Raw genomic sequence first — 23410 nt, 5'->3', positions numbered from 1 at the left:
TCATGTTATCTTTGTTACAAAACTTGTCGGCAAGAAAAGTAACTTGGTATGATAAAATTTTTGTGAGTGATCTAAACAAGTAAATTGGATGTGAATGAGATAGAGGTTAACAGGCATTGCTTTTAGGTAGCTTCCTCCAATCTTTTTGGGGAATGTTCTTATGTACTTTTTTTCCTACTTTTTTTTTTCTTTTGTTTTCAGTCCCTATAAGAAAAGAGAAGAATTTTCAGTAATGCTTTTCAAACTACAACTGGTAAATCAATGAATCATGAGATTAATTGAGTGGAGGCACAATATGCTATCTGTTTAAAAGGAAGAGACTAGAAAATTGAGACAACATTGCACATAATAAAGATAAAAATTGCACCATAAAACTTTTTTCCAGTTACATATATATGTCCATATGCTGTTATAAACTGTAGCTTTCACTGTTTTAGTAAAAAAAAAAAAAAATTTAAGCTTTGACCCAGAGGACAGGATAGACTGAGGGACTGACTGCTCCCCATTCCCATTTGGACTCAAGAATGCTGACACCAATGATGAAGGGAAACTTGTTATACTGGGTTGATCAAAAAGTTCCTTTAGTTTTTAAGTAAAAATAAGACACATTTTTCACTTTCACCAAGAACTTTATTGAATAACATATTCACTGTTTTGTTCCATAACCTACTGCCATTTTCCAGGCAACTTCATAATTCCACCTTTCCCAAACTTATTATCTTTTTTAGCAAAGAACTGTTACAGGTGCCTTTTACTCTAGGAAGCTGAAATTTTTTTGCCATTAAGATAATTTTGTAAAGACCAAAATAAATGGAAATTCAAAGGTGCAATGTCTGGTGAACACTGCAGATGAATCAGAACTTCCTAGCCAACCTGACCAGTTTTTGCCTGGTCATCAAAGAAACACGTTTTACATTACCTTGATGGAAGATTGTAGGCTTTCTGTTGACTAATTTTGAACACTTTTTGTTGATTGCTGCTTTCAGTGGGTCTAATTGGGAGCAGTACTTGGTGGAAATAATTGTTTGGTTTTACAAAAGAAGTTCATAATAGAGGACTCCTTTCCAATCCCACCATTTTCCAATATCACTTCTTTGGATGAAGACTGGCCTCTGGTGAGGTTGGTGGTGGTTCATTTTGCTTGCCCATGATCTCTTCTGTTCCATGTTATTGTACGGTGTCTACTTTTCATTGCCCATCACAATTTATTTTAAAAATAGAAAGTTTTTGCTATGTTTCAGTAGAATCACATGTGGAAATATGGTCAAGGTTTTTTCCACTTCACTTATGTAGAACCCAAATTTATCAAAGCGATTAACACAAACAAGCTGGTGAAAGTGATTCTCAATGCTTGATTTGAGTATTTTGAGCATGTCAGCTATCTCTCAAGTGGTATAATGCTGACTGTTCTATTAATGTCTTGACTTGATCAGTATCAACTTCAACTGTTCTACCCAACTGTGGAGCATCACCCAGTGAGAGATCTCCAGCCTGAAACTTCACAAACCACTTTTGACACATTTGATCACTCATACCACCTTCTCCATATACTGCACAAATTTTTTTGTTGGTTTCAGCTGTGTTTTTCTCTCTTGAAATAATAAAGCACAATATGCTGAAAATCTTGCCTTTTTCTTCCACTTTCAATATTAAAACAGCTATACAAAAATTTACTACTTTTGATAAATTTTTAATGCACGCAAGTATGACAGGTGTAGTAATATAACCTAACAAAATTGTTTCAAATGAAGTTAAAGACAACTGTTACTAGAGCCATCATACAGAAAAAAAAATCAAAGGAACCTTTCAGCCAACTCACAGAATCTGATCACCAAAGCATGACAAGCATGACTGAATGGCGGGCTGTCCCACCGTCTTTCCTGTGCCCCATCTTCCATCTAGGCTGCAGAGTCGAGACATCCTAAAAACTCCATTTCCCTGACCCCACTGCAGCAGAGCACCAGACGGGAGTCAGCATCCACTCTTCAGGTGCTGTGGTAGACTCCAGATGGCTTGCATCCCTAACCCTAACTCTACTCCTCCCACTGAGAAAGTGAAAGGCGCTTATTCGTGTCCAGCTCTTTGTGACCCCATGGACTATACGCTTCATGGAATTCTCCAGACCAGAATACTGGAGTGGGTAGCCTTTCCCTTCGCCAGGGGATCTTCCCAATCCAGGGATGGAACCCAGGTCTCCCTCATTGCAGGCAGATTCTTTACCAGCTGAGCTATCAGGGAAGACTCCCACTGAGCGGTGGAATCTAATTCCTCTTCCCTGGAATCTGATCTGGCCTTGGGTATTTGTTCAGCCAAAAGAATGCAGCAGCTATGATCTTCTCAAACTCTGAGTATAGTTCATAAGAGGCCTTGCAGCTTCCATCTAGGCCACCCTCTTGGAATGCTTGCTCTAGGGCCTTTGTCATGTGAGAAATCTGACTGCACTGGGACAACCATGCTGTCTGTGACCCAAACATTGTGAAGACCCTGGAGGATGAGAAAGTATGTGGAAGTGCTCATTACAGGCATGAAGAAGCTGTCCTGGAAAGAAATCTTTCAGCTGTAGCTGCTTCCAGCACAGATCCGAACCACCTAACCAAGCCCTCTCCTGACTCACAAAATTATGATCAAAATAAAAGTTATTTAGGCCACAAAGTTTTAGGGTACTTTGTTACATAACAACATTAACAGAAGAGATTTTTCTTCTCAAAACTTGCATTTAGAACTGGGTTAAGCAGAGAGACAGTGGCATGCTTTGCTCTTAGGGTGTCTTGAAGTAGATCTCTGATAAACAGGGTACTTTATTTCAGGCCTCCACCCTCACAGGTGTCAGAGTAGGGCAAGTTTTAGGACAGGACACAGGAATCAAGAGCCATCGCGCTGAGAGAATCCAAAGGCTAACACTAAGGACCACAGGAGAGCCAGGAAGAGCTTGGGGTACAAAGTCAGAAATGAAGCAAGACAGATAAACTCAGACAGCTAACATTTGCTGGACAGTGACTATGTCAGGAACGCATTAGCACTCTGTGAACATGATTTCATTTGATAGCCGCCCCCCCCCCACTATCCCAGGTTACTCTGATTACTCACATTTCATAAATGAAGAAATCAAGACACAAGGAAGTTAAGTAATTTCACAAAGTCCTACAACGGGTAAATGGCAGAGCCTGGATTCATCTGGCCCAAAGCTGGTACTCCTGCTAGCCACTCACCAGCATGGCTCCCAAGAGCCAGGGCCAGGTCACTCAAAGGAGGGCAAAAACCAGTTCTTAAAGAATTCAGTTATAAGAGAGGGTCGGTAATCCTCCAGACGAGGAGCTAGGCAAGGTGACCCCAGCTGACAGGACAAAGGGTGAATTCCCGGTGATGGAGGTGAGTATGGGCCTATTGGAGACGCCCAGTTATAGCTGGAGAGGTGAATGTCCATCACGAAGCCTGAGCCAGGAGGGCACCCGGGTCTGAGGCACACACCTGCCTCATGCATCCCTGGGATCATCTACCAGGCTTAGGCCACTGTCAGCCCTGGACAGTCAGCCTCCCATGGTGGTGACCTGCAGACACAGGTTCAGCGCCTCCTCTACCAACCTCATGTGATCCTAACCCAGCAGAGCTTGTTCGTGGCTCCATTTCTGACCGAAATCCCTCCTGTGGACTCGCCTGCTTCTGGTGATTTCTCCCTCCTTCTGGCACTCAAACCATGGCTTCCCTCCAGGTTTTCTGGCTAAGCATGCCTTGCCCTGGCCCTGACTCCATGGTCTTCCCATGACTCAGGGCTCTGGCTCCCTGCCCAGGACCCCACCCTCCTTATGTTCTGCTCCTCCCAGCTAAGGCCCCAGGGGAGGAAAGAATAGGAATGTTTACCTCAGAACTGCTGGCTTACTAAGACCCTCCACCCTTACCACTGAATCAACAACTTGGGCCTTCTGGTTCTGTGAACACAGCTACTGACCCAACCACACCTGCAGAACACTGAGGATACACAGTGACCCACGAAGCTGTAAGCAGGGGATCAGCCTGAGTGGCTGGTACTCCATCAGGGAACTGGATCCTCACTACAGAACACACCCAGCGGCCCACAGCCCACAGCCCTGATGTCTGCCTGTCCTACCCTGTCTCGAGGTTGCGGGTGTTCAAGCAAAAGGAAGGAACATCAGAAACAGGCTTGCTCAACAGACCTGATGCCTGGAGTCCCAAGTCTTTAGCTAACACTTGCTTCCCAAACTCCAGCACATGAGCTTTAGTTCAGTCCAGAGTCTGCTCCCATTTCTACTCTCACTAGGAACCCTTCCAGCGTTGTTTCGGCTCTTCAGCTTTAGTCCCCTCGTCTGTGACAAAGGGAATAATGCATGGTAAGCACCTAGGGCAGTATCAGGAGCACAGCTGATGAACAAAAACAGCGGCCATTGATTCAAGAAAGAATCATCAACAGATGCTTAAGTTAATGAGTTAAAGTTTGATGAAGAACAAGATAGCTATATAATCTTAAAGATGTCGCTGTTCTTGTTCAGTCAACTAAACCATGTCTGAATCTTTTACGACTCTGTGGACTGGAGCCCACCAGGTTCCTCTGTCCATGGAATTCTCCAGGCAAGAATACTGGAGTGGGTTGCCATTTCCTTCTCCAGGGGATCTTCCTGATTCAGGGATCAAACTCGCGTCTCCTACACTGGCAGACAGATTCTTTACCAGCGAGCCACTTAAGCCCAACTTTAAAGTAGCTCTACACAAATTACTTATTAAAGGGAAAATAATCAAAGGACACTATCAAGAGAGTAAAAAAACCCACAAATGAGAGTAAATATTTGCAAAGCATACATACGACAAGGAGTTAATATTCAGAATACAGAACTACACTTCTACAATTCAACAACAACAAATGTAATTCAAAGGACTCAAATAGATATATCTCCAAAGAAGAAATACAAGTGTTCAATAAGCTCATGAGAAGATACTCAACATCACTAATCACCAGGGAAATGCAAATCAGAACTATAATGAGATACCACTTAAAACCTATTAGGAGAGCTATCGTTAAAACAAAAGCAAAACAGAAAAACACGTATGTTGGCCAAGGATGTGGAGAAACTGGAATCCAAGTGCACAGCTGGTGGGAATATAAAACGGTGCTGCCACTGTGGAAAGATGGAAAAGCCATTGTGACAGCTCTTCATAAAGTTAAAAACTGAACTGCCACATAAATCCAGCAAATCTGCTCCTGCATTTATACTCAAAAGACTTGAAAGCAGGGATTCAGATACTTGTACACCAATGTTCAGAGGCAGAAACAACTGAAGTTGTCCACTAATAAATAAAATGGATCAACAAAATATGATGTATACATACAAAGGAATCTTAGCCATAAAAGGAGATTCTGATACCTGCTACAGCATGGATGTAGTAAACACTATACTTGGTGGAAAAAAGCAGACACTGAAAGAAATATTTTATGATTCCACTTGCACTAAGTACTCAGAACAGGCAATTTCATAGAGACAGAAAGTAGAATAGAGGTCACCAGGGGCTGCAGAAAGAAGGGTAGTGGGCTGTATTGTTTAATGGTGAGTTTTAGTCTGAGGTAATAAAAAGTGTTCTCAAACTAAATGGTGATGATGGCTGCACAACACTGTGAATATACTGGGTTGTTAAACTTAAAATAATAAACTTTATATGTATATTTTACCATCATTTTTTAAACATAAAGGGTGCTGCAGTCGTGTCCGACTCTGTGCGACCCCATAGACGGCAGCCCACCAGGCTCCCCCGTCCCTGGGATTCTCCAGGCAAGAACACTGGAGTGGGTTGCCATTTCCTTCTCCAATGCATGAAAGTGAAAAGTGAAAGTGAAGTTGCTCAGTCGTGTCTGACTTTTCGCGATCCCATGGACTGCAGCCCACCAGGCTCCTCCGTCCATGGGATTTTCCAGGCAAGAGTACTGGAGTGGGGTGCCATGGCCTTCTCCAAACATACAGGGTACTCAGGTCTGAAGCAGCATGAAGTCCCTTTGAACTCTCTAAACTGACTGGTGAGGGCTTGCTTGACACTGGCCCACACTGAGAAGACACATGTGGGATAAAGTTAAAATTGAGCAGAACAGGAACAACAGACAATGAAAGAAGAGGTTTAAATCAGGGTCTTTCAGGGCTCGGCAGTAACATTTGGGGCTTGCAGGCTATGGGGTCCATGGTGCAACTTCTCAATTTTGCAGGTTTGGCCTGAGAGTAGCCATAAACATACATAAATGAATGAGAAGGGCTGTGTTTTAATGAAACCTTATTTATAAAAAATAGGAGGCTTCTGCCAATCCTTGGTCTAAATAAAAGTGTGGGAGGGGAAGAGGGTCAGCAAGGCATCATATTTTTTAATATTATATGAACACAACAAAAGAGGGAGCCCTGTGAGATTAGGAAAACCATCCTGAACCACACAACTCCTTCTAAAAATTCCAGGAAACTAATTTCATATAAAAATAAACAGCAGAAAATTACTAAGGTCAAATCTCAAAGTTATTATTTAAAAAAAGACAGAAGTATAACATTTCTGTAAGATGAGACCACACCAGAAATACATGCATACAAAATAGCTCTAATTACAACCATTTTAAAACTAGCTAAATATTAATAAGAAAATTATATATGACACGAAAGAACCGCAGTGAATGGAATTAGAAAAATTCATAAGAGTTTTACTTTACTCAAAGTAACACTTAGAAGTAAAAGGGGAAAAGATTAAGACTAAATTAGAAGAAACACAAGACCAAATAAATGCAATTTTAAAATGCCTTTGGGAAAACAGGAGGAAAATTTTTCAAGAAATCACAGAAGACAGTAAAATGATTTGAATGAAAATGACAATATGGCAGATAAGTGAACAAAATATTAAAAAATCAAGAAAATATACATTAAAAAATTAAGGTATACATATCCTGGTATAAAATCAAGAAAATCTGTAAACACTTCCAGGAATGTTCTCAAATTGAGGAAAAAATATCTAAAACTACATATACACCATGTATCCATGTATCTAAGAATACTTAAACAACCAATACCAAGACATTCTAGTAAATTCACCAGACTTTCGGGAGAGAAAAAAATCCTTTATGCATCTATGGGGGCAGGAAAAAAGCCAGTGGCTTATATGAGAAACAAAAGGAGGATATTGTCAGGCTTTTTAACACCAATGCTTGATGCCAGAAGAAAATAATAGAGTAACTGAGTATCTTAAATCCAAGGCAAATAAAATGTGACTCAAAAGACTTTGTATCCAGCAAAACTGACTTTCATATATAAAAAAGCACATACTATTATCAACATGCAAGAGCTCAGGAAGGGCCTTCTGGAAAATAGCAGATATAAGCCCAAATCTTGAGTTAGAATTTGGGTAGTGGAAGAAGGGGTATAGTATAAGCAGATGGCATAGTATAAACAAAAGCACAGAGATGGGGAAACAAAGAATATTTTCAAGGATTGTTATTTTTTTCACTAACTTATTCATCCTTCCGGAGAAGGCAATGGCACCCCACTCCAGTACTCTTGCCTGGAAAATCCCATGGACGGAGGAGCCTGGTGGGCTGCAGTCCATGGGGTCGCTAGGAGTCGGACACGACTGAGCAACTTCACTTTCACTTTTCACTTTCATGCATTGGAGAAGGAAATGGCAACCCACTCCAGTGTTCTTGCCTGGAGAATCCCAGGGACGGGGGAGCCTGGTGGGCTGCCGTCTATGGGGTCACACAGAGTCGGACACGACTGAAGAAACTTAGCAGCAGCAGCAGCAGCATTCATCCTTCAAATCTAAACATTACTTTCTCAGAGAACCTTCCCTGATCCTACCAGACTAGGTCAGGTTCTCTGTTACGTGCTCTCTTAGCTCATTCTTGTCTCTAATTTGAACCACTGTTGTTATAACAAAATAATGAATTGTGAAACTGGTCATTTACCATCTCCTCCCCTAGAACATAAAGCTTTCTAAAGCCAGGGACTCAGGATGACAGAGTCACATCATAATCCCACTGCCCAGCCCGAAGCCTTGCATCACAGTCACTCAAAAATGTGCTGAGTTAATGAATGGGTGGATCCACTTAGCTGGAATGGAGGGTTGTACACAAGACTACAAAAATTGGGAATTTTACTGGGAATCAGATTGTGAATGACCTAGAACGCTAGGGTTAAATGCTTAGATTTTTATTCTTCTTGCTTTTTAAATTTAAAAACAGTGATGATTTAGCAAAGAATATACTGGAGGATTAAGTCTCTCATCTCTCACTAGGGTATAAACTCTTGAGAGCTGGTGTGCTCACACAATGACTGATTAGGAAAACAATACCCATTATTTTATAAACGAGCCTTGAATAAATGTCAAGTTTTCTGAGGTGGTAGTGGGTACCTTTTAAGCAAAAAGAGGCAAGGCCAAAAAGTTCGTTCCATAATGTCTTATGGTAAACCCTGAATGAACTTTTTGGCCAAGCCAATATTTGGCTAAACACTCTGTGAATCAACTTCATCTTTCAAGGGCTCAGTAGCACTTTCTTAAAAGATCAACTTCCCTCAGTGCTGTGTTTCCCAGAGTGACTGGATTGGGTGTCAGTCTCTATGTTTTGGGACATAATTTAATTATGGACTATACCTTTAATAACTTTCAGAGGCCAAGGACAACATGCAAATAAGCACAAACTTTTTTTCTTTTTAAAGAATAAAACAGCCACCCAGTCAAAAACTGAAGCACACAGAAGGATATAAAGTGAAAAGCAAGTCTCACAGACTCCCAGCTCTCCTTCCCAGATGATCCTGGTTAAGTTTCTTGTGTAAATTTTTATTTCTAAAATATTGTTATTAATGCAATAGGAAAACTACACAGTCCATATTTCTTATGAAGGTTCAATCTTCTAGATCCTGTTTGACCTAATCAGAGGCTAAATTCAGGTCCCAAATAAAGAAACTTAAAATTTTCTTGAAATCCAACATAAAACTTAGATCTAAATAGACTCAAGGAAAAAAACAAAATTAATACGTATGTATTAGTTTTTAAGTCAGATTTCATTTTATTTCTTACTACCCATGGTAAAATAAACTCTTCTAAGATTTTTTAAAATAGTGTAAGTTGGTAGTCATCTGGAAACCATTTATTAACTAATTAAACCCTAAATCCATGCAGAAAAAGTATCAAATGCACTCAAGGTCAAAATGAAACAAGGACATAAGCACCTGTATGCCTTGACAAAGCAACAGCTCCTGGTAAAATTCCTGATATTCAAGAGAGATTTAAAAATAAATGTCCTGTTAATTTCAATGTTGCCTGTAAGCAGATCTCAACTGATCCTTAGATGATGAGGTTAAGGTAAACATAACTGCCTACTGGGGGGGCTGAAATAACCTGGGACTTGTAAGAGGTGGGAAGTAATCCAATTAACAGAAGCATTGAAAATATGTGATCTTACAACAAAATGAGTACCAATTTGAAAAATGTCTATGGGCATTTTCTTCTCCAAATAGAGAGCAGAGTGAATACAGGGAATTAATTTTAAACAATACTCCTAGGATTTAAGGCAACCGTATGTCTGGGGCTACTAAACTCTCCAAAGCCTGAATATTAACAAGTTCCTTGCATGGTAATTATTCTAATTTTTCAATTAAAAAAACTAATGTAACAAACAGTCAACAAATTCAAACTCTTATTAAAATCAGCCTCTAGTTCTTCATACTCCATCCACAAAAAGAGCTACATAATTGTGCCCTTTATTTAGGGTTTCTTTTGTTTGGGGGAGGGGGTGGTGCCACAGCTTGCAGCACGTGGGATCTTAGTCCTTACTACAGATGAAACCGACACCCCCTGCAATGAAAGCACTGAGTCTTAACCACTGGACCGCCAGAGAACTGCCCTTTCTCAAAGATGCAAACCATCTGCCCCCTGTGCAAATGAGGCTCACCTGGCTGCAACAGGCTGCACCTGTCACAAGGCAGAAACCTGAAGGTGTTCAGAAAGGCAGGTGACACGTGGTCATACAGTCTGCTGCTGCTGCTGCTGCTAAGTCGCTTCAGTCGTGTCCGACTCTGTGTGACCCCATAGACAGCAGCCCACCAGGCTCCTCTGTCCCTGGGATTCTCCAGGCAAGAACACTGGAGTGCCTCTTTTCAACTGCAGTGAGCTGGTGTCCTAACATTGAAGACTAACTAGTGAAACTGCTAAACAAAGCTCATGCCAGTAGAGGAAGGGGCCTTTAGACCTGATGAAGAGCTGTCCAGCCCGTTCTTTTAGTTAGTTATTTTTAAAATATTTATTTGGACACGGTATCTTCGATCTTCGTTGTAGCATGCAGGAATCTTTTTTTTTTTTCTCCTGAGTTGCAGCATGTGGGATCTAGTTCCCTGACCAGGGATGGAACCTGGGTCCCATACATTGGGAATGTGGAGTCTTAAGCCACTGGACCGCCAAGTTCCTAGGCCAGTCTTTTCTTATGTCTATTGTTCTTAAGGAAAAGATTCCTCTAAGGTGAGCCAAGCTCAGTGGCTCACTTTAACTTAGAGCAACTATTTGCTGCTTCACGAGTTTCCAGCCATCTAACAGGATTCTCCTAAGTCAGCTCTCACTCCAGCAATGCTCTGCATCCCTGCTTGGGAAGGTCCGAGGGAAGCAGATGAAATTAATTAGGATACAGCCCATCAAAGCCAAGGCAAGTATTTTACCAGCTGTGTACAAAGACCTTCCCACAACCATGGCAAAGGCCGCAGAAGAAATATTTTTACCACTGAGAGTTCCACAGTCACTGTCCTTTTTGACTCGCTCCTCCTCTCTTCAGCTCTCTGCCCTGACAATCTCAGCCAGTCCACCATGTTTGTTCTCACAGAGGCACAAGGATTTCTTTTAAGATTATTTTTGTGGTTTACCCAACTAACCGGGAAATCAGGCCTGTTGGGATAGACGGTAAAATCAAATAAACAATCCTCTGAATGTCTGGGAAACGGCCGCTGGGCCTTCAACTTCAGGAGACACTCGGGCCAGCTGTGCTCTTCTACGCGGGGTCCTCCTCGTCCATCGCCACGTCGTCGCTGGCATTCTGCTGCTGCTCGGCCTCTGGCCCCGCGGGGAGGATGCTTGTGACGGTGTGGAGCAGAGCTTCGATCTGCTCCTCTGTCAGCCGTTCCTCACTCTCCTCCACCATCTGCAGAAGGAAAGAAAACCCCCCAGGACTTATAAGGAGCCTCACAGACTGGGCCCACCCCCGCCCTCCCCTCCCCATGTTGTTCCTGGTCTCGGCCCAGCCCCTCAGCACAGAGCTCAGGGTCTGGCTCCTGAGCTGCCCTGGGTCTCCAGGCCCTTTCCGCTGTAACTCCCCAGGAGGCAGAAGCCTGCTCAAATTCCAGGGTAAGCCGATGTGGCTGCTCCACACGAGTCAGTGAAAAAAGCAAGCTGCAGGTTAGCATTTTTTCTTAAAGAAAAAGCAAACCCTAACAGTTCCCTACCCATCCACCTACACACAAAAATACACTACATAGACAAAGAAAACTCACCCGGGTAAAATGGCATTTCATATACACTTTGGTGCATCACAACCAGCACATCTGTTAACTTTTGTCCTGTAGCAGCAGCTCAGTTGATGACTGCCCACTATGTGCCAAATGGTTTGTTTACTTTTTCTAATCCTTACTACTATCCCCACTGACAACAGCTCCTGGGCCTGGCACTGCGTCTTGCGCTTCACACCCATTTTTCCTTTTAAACCTCATGACAAGCTCAGCAAAGGGCAGATCTAGAATCCCAAGCCAGACCTGTCCATCTCTGACTCCTACAATCTAACACACACCATGGGCCATTGTCATCTCCTGGGGATGCAGGATGCCTGAGGAATGACGGCTGGGAAACAATCTCCCACCGCCCCATCAAAGATCCATTTATAGCCCAGTTTCTGAAATGGTCCTGGACATCTGAACGCACAGATGAGATCCACACTTGCAAGCCTAACCTCTAATCCTCAATGTTAATAAACACAAACACAATGTCATCAACCATCTTGTGAAAGCGTCACGCAAGCAGTCCAGTTATTTCACCACGCTCACGTGCAGGCACTAGCCATCTGTCAAAACAGCTTTCTCAACAAAGGTGTTCAGGGTCTGTCCTATGGCATTTCCCAGGAACAGTGTCTGGAATCTGGCAACTACAACCAAAAGGAGTTCCAGAAAGAAATCCTGGCAGATTTAAGTACAGCATGATGACAAGCGAGGCTTACAATCCTCAAAAGGACTTCAGTCTGACTGCCTGGCTGCACAAACAACAGTGCAGAAGTTAAAGAAGCCAGGTGACAGGCCCAAGATCAAAGTTCTGGCAAACCGCCAGCCTCTTCATTCACCTCAGTCCAAAAACGTTTCCACAACTAGAGAGTAACACTGGGTGTTCTAGAATAAAGATTCAGAGTGAGGAAAAAAAAAAAAGATCCAGAGTGAACCAATGGAGCTACTTCCCATTATGCTGCAAAGTAAAACAACCACACAATAAAGATTCAGAGGCTCCATGTAACTTTTCTACTGAAAAAGAAAAAATCCTCAAAAGTCCACTTTTATTTATTTTTAATTTTTTTTATATTATAGTCTTTATTTTTTTCTATTTTAAGAATAATTTTTATTTTTTATTTATTTATTTTTTTACTTTACAATATTGTATTGGTTTTGCCATACATCAACATGCATCCGCCATGGGTGTACACGTGTTCCCCATCCTGAACCCCCCTCCCTCCTCCCTCCCCCTCCCCATACCATCCCTCTGGGTCATCCCAGTGCACCAGCCCCAAGCTTCCTGTATCCTGCATCGAACCTGGACTGGCGATTCGTTTCTTATATGGTATTATAAAAGCCCACTTTTAAAATCAGCCATGTAAAATTACAGTCTGTAAAAGGAAATATTCTACCACACACTGCCTCCAAAGAATGAAGGGGGAGAAAGGAGAGATATACCTGATTTGATAATTTAATCTTGAGGGAAAAATGATCTCTATTCAGGAGAACAATGTCTCCCAGCTTATGAATAACCGGCACACACAGTTGCTGATGAACCGTCTCCTGCCGCAGGTGAAGAATGTGAAAGAGAGTGTTGTGAGACCAGTGACAACCTCCCATCATTATCAGCGCTCCTTCTCACAATCACTGCACCAGAGTTTCTCAAGGCCACTGTATGTAAAGCGAGGACAAGCAACAGACGAGTACAAGGAGGCTCAGCACCACAGGAAAACTGATCTGATCTCACAACAAACAGGGCAAGGTCTCTTGAGACTTCGAATCCAGCTCCTCCTAGAACTCCATGGCCTCCAGTAGGAGGTTTCTAACAGCTCCTCTCTTGGAGACACTGGATGGCACACCAGAGTCCACTGATTTCAAACAGTTTGGTTGTATGAGCTCTGAGGGGTCTTCTTAGAAAACCAAACAGGGAGGATTTCCACAGGCCACCTTCCTGCATCCAGTCTCTGGGTCTGACAGATCTGGTTTCAGTTAGGTGTGTTCTTGGCAATAGGGCTGACAAGCTTTACTAACTTTTGGCCAAAGGTGCCAACAGCAGATGCTTTTATTAGCAAACAACCCTCAGGAACAATTATAGTCAGGAAAATTTCTTTCCCAGTCACAGAAGAAAATATGAACTGTATTAAGCAAGATGAAATATACACAAAAAAGAAACTTGCAGAAACAAAAACTTACTAACCCCTCTTGGATCACTAGAGTCAAAAATAATAACACCACTCTTCAACTTTTCTCTCCAACACAGAAGTAACAGAGCTCAAATAAAGAAATGCAGAGTGGTGTCTCAACATTCCAAAATATCAAAGGGTTCAAGTTGTTCAGAATATAAGGGCAAATGAAACATAAAAAAAAGTATTTGAGGGGAGTCAACATAAACGATAAATTTTTTATCATACGTGAAGATTATATTAGTTACCAGGGTCTGTCAGACTGGGCTGCTATACTCCAAAAATGTTTCTCACTTAGTTGAAGTTGCCAAGCCTAACCTCCTGCTCTGCTCAAAACAACTAAAAATCTAATAACAGGCACTTCTAGCTATTTGACCCAGAACAGTTCACTTTACCTCTATAAATTTCAATTTTCTCTAAAGTAAAATTAAAGTAATGCCTTTAATAAGGACCAAAAAGGACACACATTTCAGTGTTTTATAAAGCAGGAAACTATATGATTCCAGCCTTTTTATAATCACTAAATTACAACAGGCACTGATGGTAGCGCCTATTAGGACCGTGGCCTGTGAGGCCTGGGAGTTCACATTCTGTTGTCAGGCCAGAGGTCCCAAACGGTCCCAAATGAAGACACAAAAGGGCACGGCAGAAGTCTCAGAGCTGGTGGCCTCCCCACCTCCTCACATACAGCAGGCAGTCAGCTGTGGATCTGAGGATCACAACAAACCATGGCTGAAGGATTAACCAGGACAATCGAAAAAGAGAAGTTTTTCGGCCTCCAACACTGAATCCTGACAGATGCTGGATGTTGGGATTACTTCTGGACCTAGGGAGAACACACGGCTGTAAAGCTAACATGGGGAAATTCTCAAGTTCTCTGCACCTTCCTACCTAGGGAAAACCTCATTTCTTATCCCTTTCTGGTGAGAAGAGACCTTGCTACACACCTTGGTAAATGACTTGCTACCCTTTATGGCCAGATTCCTGGCTGGGAAAAATCTGGCCAAAAAATGCTGGGAAACAACACAGACAGCTTTTAACAAGGTCTATCTACCTGCGGAAAGGAGGAGAAGAGGATAAACACAGTCTGAGGAGACGTCAGAGACCTTTCTCCTCACCATGCAGCAGCTCAGGGCTTAGAGGAAGAACAGGGCTTCTGAATCACACAGACCACTCAGGCACTCACTAGCTGAGACTACGGTGAGGGCATTAAAGGTGATACACACAGTTTCTGGCCCTGAGTCTGGCATAGAGCAGGCCATCTTAATAGCAGCTAATCCTACCAAGTCCTGAGAGCCTTCCGCAGGCTCCAGGATGAGGTCACGCTAATCCTCCTCATCTCTTCTCTCCATCTGTCATTAAGCCATGAATAACATATGTTGCTGATTAAAGTTGGAGGAGACATGACATGTGATCTTTAACCCAGAGGGATGGGGATTATTTTCTTGTTGTTTTGTTTTGTTTTGTTTTCTAAGCTGAATTTCCAATATAGTCAAAAGCATCAGAATAATTGACGGTATTACAAAAAAAAAGTTTATTTAGCCTGAAGACCAGTTCCCCCTAAAAGACACCCTTTATGGAAGGAATTCTTCTAATTTAATTTTGGGTGCATTTTAAAGGGTAGAAACAAAATGCTGAGAGGACAATAAAACTTTTAGTCAAAAAGTAAATATCCCAGGACTCTCTTAAAAAGGGTTTGGTTTTGGTTTTTTTTTAAGCAACTCTTAAACATCAGAGGTATTTTCTGCCATTTTCTTCCACATTTTTCTAAAGGAAATTTGATAAAGAGCTAAATACTTCTAAAAGTGATTTTGAAAACTGCTTTATTTTCATTTTATTAATTCTCCAGCCAAAGTTTTTTACTCGCAATTGAATGGCCTGCCTAATATTTAAGAGCTTAACAGTGGTCTCCACCCGGGACACGGAAGGAAAGCGCACCACACAGAAAGGCCACAACCGCTCAGTCTGCAATCCGAGGCCACTTCACAGTCTCCTCACATCTCCTCTGCCGTCTGCCCTGGCACGCGCGCGCACGCGTGTGTATGTGTGTGTGCGCATGCGCGTCCTCAGTCGCTCAGTGGCGTCTGATTCTTTGAGACCCCATGGACTGTAGCCCACCAGGATCCTCTTTCCATGGGATTTTTCAGGCAAGAATACTGGAGTGGGTTGCCATTTCCTCCTTCGGGGTATCTTCCCGACCCAGGGATCGAACCCACATCTCTTGTCTCCTGCACTGGCAGGCAGCTTCTTTATCACTGAGCCACCTGGGAAGCCCTACTCTGGCTTTCCCAATCCTAAAACTTAATGCTGTGCTTGCAGTTTAGACTCTGTAAGTATTGAGTTTCCACTGAATGGTTACATGCAAAGGGAAACTAGATGATCAAATGTGTGGTTTGAGAAAGCAAACTATGATTGTGGTACGGAAGATGGGCAGGCAGGGGCTGGACTGGAGGTAGGAAAACAGTGAGAAGACGACTGTAAGAGCTGAGCAGAGAAATAACAACAGGAATTACTACAGTGCAGCAAGGGGAGAAGAAAGAGCAAGAGGTAGGAGAAGGAAGAGAAGCCGCAACTGACCGACTAGGAGCTAAAGGGAAACGAATGACTTCCAGGAGTCTAGCCTGGGACACTGGGCCAGGAGGGTGACAGCGTGAACCTGCGGCAAAGTGCACATATGCTCCATTCATCGAGAGAAGAAATACAAGAGGAGGTCAAAAGTGTGTGTGGGGCGGGGGCAGCGAGGGGGGAGGATAAACTCCACCAGAGCCATGCTGAATCTAACCCTACAGAGAAGCAGTGGCTAGAAGGGTGTAGGACATGGAGGAGACAAAGAGCTGCCAAGTCAGATCCCCAAATCCTACAGAAGGAGTGACATTTCTCCAGTCTTTCCTTTTCCCTAAGTCCATAGTAACTAGGATCAAATTGTTGAGGTTTCCTTTCACTTATAAAATGGATGGTCTAGCAGTCTTTTCAAATAATGACAGTTTCTGGCTTGTCTGAGGTCAGCCTTTAGAACCCATTTTACATCTCAGACCCAGAAACTAACCCATCCAAGTTCAACCCTCCTTCACTCACCAGCTGGATCTCAACAGCAGTCACAGGCCTGTGATTCAGCAGCTGAAGCTTTTCAGCTCTGTCAAAAGAAAAGTACAGAGCCTTCAAAACTCTTATACTCCTAAGGATTTTGAGTCTTCACCAAGCAGTTTAGAGAACACTTTGTCAGATAACACATGGAAGAACAACTTGGAACATGGCCCTCAGTTTCTTCAACTGTAAAATGAAAGAATGAGAATAGGAGAGTCCTCGATCAGTGACTCTTACTCAAGGGCACAACCATGGATTAGAATCCTGAAGAGTCCAGAGGCTTGGGTTATAAGAAATGTAACAGACAGTACAGCTGCAGTTTTAATAAACTGTATTTGGGAAATCTTAATTCAAATTATAGAAAGTAAAGATTTACAAAATCATCTTGGTTGTTCATCACTTCCAAATGGTTGAAAATTCCTTTTTGAGGTTAAGACTAAATGTCACTCAGACTTGACCTGTTAGTAAACAAAACCAAAGACTCCAAGGAGGCAGGAGGTAATGCATGGCAGTATAAGACAGAGTTTTCTGCCCTCAAAGAGCTCAGAATCCAGTTGGGAAAAGAAGGCTAATAAAAGCGAATTTTAACAAAAGATTCACAATGAAGACACCAGTTATCTGCCACCAGACAAAATATAGCTCATGGCTGCAGGGGTGGTTGAAATGCACGTGCTCTCAAAGATGACAGAACTTGTGGGACGTAGGCTCAAGAGGGAGGGAGACGTGTATACCTATGGCTGATCCACGCTGATGCACTGCAGAAACCAACACAACACTGTAATTATCTGTTAACTAAAAATAGTTTTTTTTAAAAAAGGTAGGACTTGAAAAAAGTGGCTTCAATGTTTGCCACCCCTGTGCAGGTGACAATTTCTACATTTCTCTCTCTGACCCTGGAGCTCTACAGCTTCCTCTTTTGAATTCAATTCAATAAACCTATTCTGGAATAAAGTGATGAATAAGCCACAATTCCCAGAGCCAGGTGTCTGGGGAAGCAGTAGTTACCCAGTTCTCCCTAAGCCTTGGTTTCATCACCTGTCAAACAGGAATGACTACAGTACTTACCTGTCTCATGAGAAGGTTACAAGGGACAAAAATTTTACCATTTAGAGCAAGAGTGGCAACCACTTATTGCTTACTTTCCATATGGCAAGCACATTTAACCCTCAGACTTGATGCTGAGACGGTAAAGAAATAATTTGTCCATGGCTACACAGCTAGTAAATGGCAGAGCTGAGACTCTGCTATCCAAGCTTATGTCCTTAACCATCTGCTTCTAAAAGTATTCAGTGTTCATAAAGACGACTCACACAGTCATTGCCCCATAAACGGCAGTCAGGATTAAGGCAGTGCAGTCAAGTTCTACCCCTCATAAGCCCCCAAACATGCACTCTAGCCTTGAAGGAGGGCATGGCAGCCCACTCCAGTATTCTTGTCCAGAGAATCCCATGGACAGAGGATCCTGGTGGGCTACAGTCCCTGGGATTGCAAGAGTCGAACATGACAATGCTCTTTCTTTCTTTTTCAGAGAGAAGACTCTTGCACTGGGCCCTTAAGGATTTTCTAGGCGAAAAGGATGAGAGGAACGGGCAGTCAGGGCAGGAACAGCACATGTAAACATCCAGAAGAACGAACATTCACGGAGTTTTAGGAAATGGCTGCAAGAGAGGCTGTGGGACTCGAGGCTGAGAGTCAACTGGGACAAGACCACAAAGGCCTGCACTACCAAGGAGTTACTCTAGAGGCACTGGGGAGCAAGCGGGGACAGGAGGGGCTGGCTGGGTCTGGAGAGCCCGGGAAAATGGAGGCAGAGACGCTGTGTAATACTCCCGGGTGAGAGAAAGCAAAGCTGTGTACTTAGGTGGCAGCAGCGGCAACGAGAGTCCTGATCTGCTCCTGGTCGCCCTCAGGTACAGTCAACAGGCCCTGACGACCGCCGAGGCTGGGGGTGTGGGGGGCGAAAGACGGGGAGAGCTGAGGCTTGCTGTCGGGTATTTAGCCTGTTTGGAAATACTGTATGAACTGAAATCTGAATTTGAGTTTGTGGTACTTTTGGAGCCACAATGAAGAACTCACCCAACAGCTTCTCTAGTCTTAGTTCGAGTTTGGTCTAGAACTAGAGAAAAAGATTAGAGCCGGCTTTATTATGAAGGAGTATGCAAAACCAGGAGAGTGGATATCACAGTCCAGAGGCCAGCTGCAGAGGAAATGAAGACCCACGGCAGCCACCGTCAAGCACCTCTACTCACGGGGCTGGGGGAAGGCCACAAAGGAGAAAGGAAAAGTCCAGGACAGAGGGTATCACCAATAGTGTCAAATGCTGAAGAGAGGACAGTAGGTTGACAGTAGAGAAGTCACTGGATTTGCCAAAAAGGAGGGCACTGGTGGCCTGGTCAGGCAGTTCAGCGGAATGATAGTGAAGGCGACAACTGGACTGTGAGGACTGGGGAGTAACTGGAGGAAGTTCCTTTTCCTTTGTAAAGCAAGTATCATCACTTTATTCAAATCTTCCAAATAGTCTTTGGTCTACACTTTTAGTATAAAAACCCCACAAGATGTGCACCACAGTACAGCTGGAGACATACAACACAAGTTCCACAACAGTCAAACATAACATGTAGACAGCACAAAACTTAGGTGAACTGAAATTATAAGATAAAGCAAAATCCAATTTTGGAAAACAAAAATTAAAAGATTAAGGATCCCAAAATATTCTTAGCCCTAATGAGCTTTCACTGGACTCAAGTCATTTTGGAGGGAGGCATTCACAATATGACCCCATTAACCCAGCTTAGGAATTCTTGGGAGCCATGAGCGGCCGCACCAGGCACTCCGACAATAAATGGTAACCAGTTTGTGATTTGAAAATTCTAAAATTTTGGCTCTAAATTAATTTTGCTCTAAAGTCACCAGGCTCTTGAAAGGCACCTTCTGTGTCGCCCTCATATTTTAAACTGTTTTCAGTATGGTTTATGTTGATATGCTTTGATATCAGACAAAGCTCCATTCTTCTGGCACCAAAGCAAATCTGGGTTTGGTTCATGTATATGGAGAGTCTCTGAAGAGGGTCCAAAGGCACTCTCCACGTCTGTCTAAGGAGATCCAAAGTAGAAGTAGTGGAGTAGGTGCTAAGGGCACAGAGCGGGTCTCAGAGGATCCTTGTGAAAGACTAGGTAAAAGATGACAAAGGGAACTTCCCTAGCAGTCCAGTGGTTAAAAACCTGCCCAGTCAATGAGGGGTACACAGGTTCGAGCCCTGGTCAAGAAAGATTCCACATGACGCAGGGCAACTAAGCCCATGCTCTGCGAAATGAGAAGCCCAAGCACCTAGAGAGGAGCCCCCACTCACCACAACCAGAGACAGCCCGTGTGCAGCAACGCAGACCCAGTGCAGCCAGAAATATATAAGTTTTAAGAAATGACCAGTGGGAGAAGTGCAAGGAGAGAAGGAAATGGGTCTGACTGCTTTCTGTCCTGCACCACAGAGTCAATGGAGACTGCTCGGAGGGAACATTAGACTCGGGTGAAGGGTGGGATTAGAGCAAAGGGTGGAAAGGAAAAGGCAGGCAACCAGTATGTTTCATTCATAACAAGCAACATAAATAAAATAAATCAAAGACTTACAGGAGATTAAAGATAAATCAGAATAATCTGGCGACTTTAATTAGAAGATCGAAGTCCTCTGCAAACCTAATGTCATGTGTTATGACTAAAAGCAAAGACCAGTATGGTACAGTATTACTCCAGAGGAACTAAAGGCAGATCCTGAGGGCTGCTTCAGCCACATTCATTTTATGAACAAGTACCTCCTTCACATCAACCTTCAGGGAGGTACTGCCACCACAACACACACGGTTCCTTATTAAGTTTGAAAAGTGACTTAAAGTTTGGGCACCAGAAAGATATCGCAACAACACGTGTCTAAACCACAACTGCAGGTTAACATGACTAAAGAAGTTATATTACAAGAAGCTATGTGATGTCTTTGCTGGCACAGAGGTGGCCTTGGTTCCTCACCAGATGGTGGAACCACCCTCTGAGCCACCCATGGAGAAACTTCCCTTCTGCTGAATTACAAGAACCCAGGCTCCCTTCAGGACTGCAAGCTGAGCAGCACGGGGCGGACGCTCTGGCAGTGGAGGAGGAACGTTGCCAGCAGTAGCCTCAGTATCGAATCTGGCACCTGAATGATACCCTCCTCTCACCGGCACTAAGCCATGGGACTCTGGAACCTAAAGGGCCAACAGTCACAGACTAGGCCACAGGCAGATACCACGAGGTGCCAGGAAAAGCAGCGGACACAGCAGGGACTGTGGCAGCCCCTGGTGTCCTGACCTGCTGCGAGGTCAGAGGACAGACCTCACAGCAGGCAGGTCAGGCAGTCAAACCCACCAAGCAAGTTCTCTGCTCTGCACCCCAGGAGCTGAGCCCAGCTGAAGTTAAGTCACAGGACCACATGTACTGCAGGACCATTTTGGGGGATGGAGGGTCCAAACATTCCCCCTGACTTCAGAGGCTCATTTTTATCGTCTCTACTTTCTCTCCTTCATTTAATTCACTGCACTTTAGCTCCTGCCCCAAATGATCACCAAAACTGTTCTCATTTAGGGGCCCAGAGTGCCCCACACTGATCACTCTAGAGGGCTTCTCTGCCCTGCCCTGTCTCTGGAACACTGCTGGTCACTCCCTCCTTAAAACGACCTGCCCTTGCAGCCTCCGCAGACCATTCTTCCCTGATTCACCTAGCTTTCTATTCCCTCATCTCTTTACAGGTTTCCTCTTCCGCTTGCCTCCGTGGCATTCCTGTGGTGCCATCTTTCATCCCTACAGAGTTCTTCATCCAAACCTCACAATCTCATCTGCCGTTACAGGTTAGAACCAAGAAATTCATGTCTTCATGTAGTGAGAGCCGATCTCCAGACCTCTGTAAACAACTGCCACCTAAACACCCCAGACACACCTCAAACTCTACCTATCCCAAAGCAATCTGACTACCTTTCCCAACAAATCAGTTCCTCTCTCCATACTTCTCATCTTGGTGAAGAGCCAAATACACAGGCCAGAATCATCCTCGACTCTTCCCTCTCACCCACTGCCCATATTAAGACACTAAGAATTAATTCTATTTCTTTCGAGGTATCTGTCCCCAGCCCCGCCCTCACCATTTCTACAAGCCACTTCAATTCTTCTTGGCTAAAGGGCAAAGGCCTGTCCTCAAGAGTCTGCCACTTTTTCAGTCTACCTTCATTCTTACAAATAAAGTACCTTTTAAAAGATGAAAATCTGGTCATCTCATTATCCTGCTTCTAATCTTCCCACTGTCCGCACAGTTTATGAACTTTCTTCGTTCAACCTTCAGAACCCACGGACATCTGCTGTTTGTCAGTCTCTCTAGGTTCAAATGCCTTCATGTCCCCCAAGCACTCATATTCCAATTAAATGACACTGCAAACATTACACAGGAACTACTTCCTGATTCCAGGCTCTAGCATATCATGTTCCCTCTGCTTAGAAAGCATGTGCTCACTTATATCTGGCTGACTATTACCTTATATGAAAACCCAGTGTCACCTCCCACAGGCAAAATGATACACTCAAATTCTGACACTTCAGTGTCTCTCTGCTATGTCCCCACTGCCGTAGCACTTACACTGTAGCTATTCATCTTTGTATCCCTACTAAGACAAACCTAGCATGAGATAAACATGAGTTGAAAAACAAAGAGCTAGAGTAGCAATGACTTGCAGGAGACGTTCCAGAGACAACTGTTCGCACAGTGGGGAAACAAGGGGCGAGACTCCAGGCTCTCTAAGCAGAGTAACCACATTCCAGATGTTAGTGAAACCTGCACCCATCTATCTACTCTGAGCTTTGCTGCCTCCAGATTACTCTTGGACTTTGACACCCAAAGTCAAATAAAACATGGTTCCTATCAAACCCTCAAGAACTTTAGCAGTGGAGGTTTTTAAGCAAATTAATGGAGCTCCAGTTTGTATTACTAGAACCGGGTCACTGAGGGGCTATTATCTTGAATCTCCTCTTCCTGAGAAAAGGATAAGAGAAAAACTCTAGCAGGGGATATTCAGAAAAAAGAATTAAAGAGCATTTCAGCAGTTTCTGTCACACACTTGATTCCTGTCTTAAAATGCACTGGCTAGCACAAGTGATCCAGGTCTTGATAGTACGTGGCAAGCAGCCCCCTGAGTCATAAGGCACTGAGGCCAGATGAATTCCAATGGGCTGCAAATAAAGTTTGCCTGCTTCCAGAGGAGCCAGACCCAGCTACAGTGAAAGGCCCTGCAGCCCCCTCTACTGGTTGTTTTCAGAACAACACTGCCTGGAGCAAGGCAGATACCTGCAAGGGTATCTGTTAGAGCCCTGGCATGTTCGTGTGTCTTGGGAAACAACCTTTCATGAAAAGGAGGCACATATGTGGGGAAAATCAGAGAGAGACTGTGCATGCCTAGGGAAAGAGGTACACTCAGAAAAGGTACACTGAGAAGACCTTGAGTTTATACCTCAAGCTGATTCTCAGCACAGAAACAGCCCACTATAATACAAAAATAGTAAACAATAAACAAAAGTCAGAAAGCCTAAGGAAAAGGAAGAAAATCTGATTTTGAGCTATGATTTTATTAGATCAAACATCCAGTTTTCCACAAA

At 43.5% G+C, this 23410-nt stretch overlaps 1 protein-coding gene across 2 annotated transcripts in view; it reads right to left on the bottom strand.

Annotated features, from left to right (window-relative positions):
* Positions 1 to 608: 608 nt before the first annotated feature.
* The window catches only part of CRCP (CGRP receptor component), a 42470-nt gene continuing 19668 nt past the window's right edge, over positions 609 to 23410 (bottom strand). For both annotated transcript variants that reach the window (XM_061401823.1, XM_061401822.1), the window contains exons 5-6: positions 16739 to 16796; positions 609 to 11152 (exon numbers count right to left, since the gene is read on the bottom strand). In XM_061401823.1, coding sequence (XP_061257807.1) covers positions 11003 to 11152; positions 16739 to 16796 — 208 coding nt within the window. In that variant the 3' untranslated portion in view covers positions 609 to 11002. The remainder of the gene's footprint in view (positions 11153 to 16738; positions 16797 to 23410) is intronic.

The sequence above is a fragment of the Bos javanicus genome, chromosome 25 (assembly GCF_032452875.1).
Source record: "Bos javanicus breed banteng chromosome 25, ARS-OSU_banteng_1.0, whole genome shotgun sequence".
In the NCBI taxonomy this organism is placed as follows: domain Eukaryota; kingdom Metazoa; phylum Chordata; class Mammalia; order Artiodactyla; family Bovidae; genus Bos; species Bos javanicus.
The sequence above is the reverse complement of the archived record's forward strand: the minus strand, read 5'-3'. Positions and strand labels throughout refer to the sequence as shown.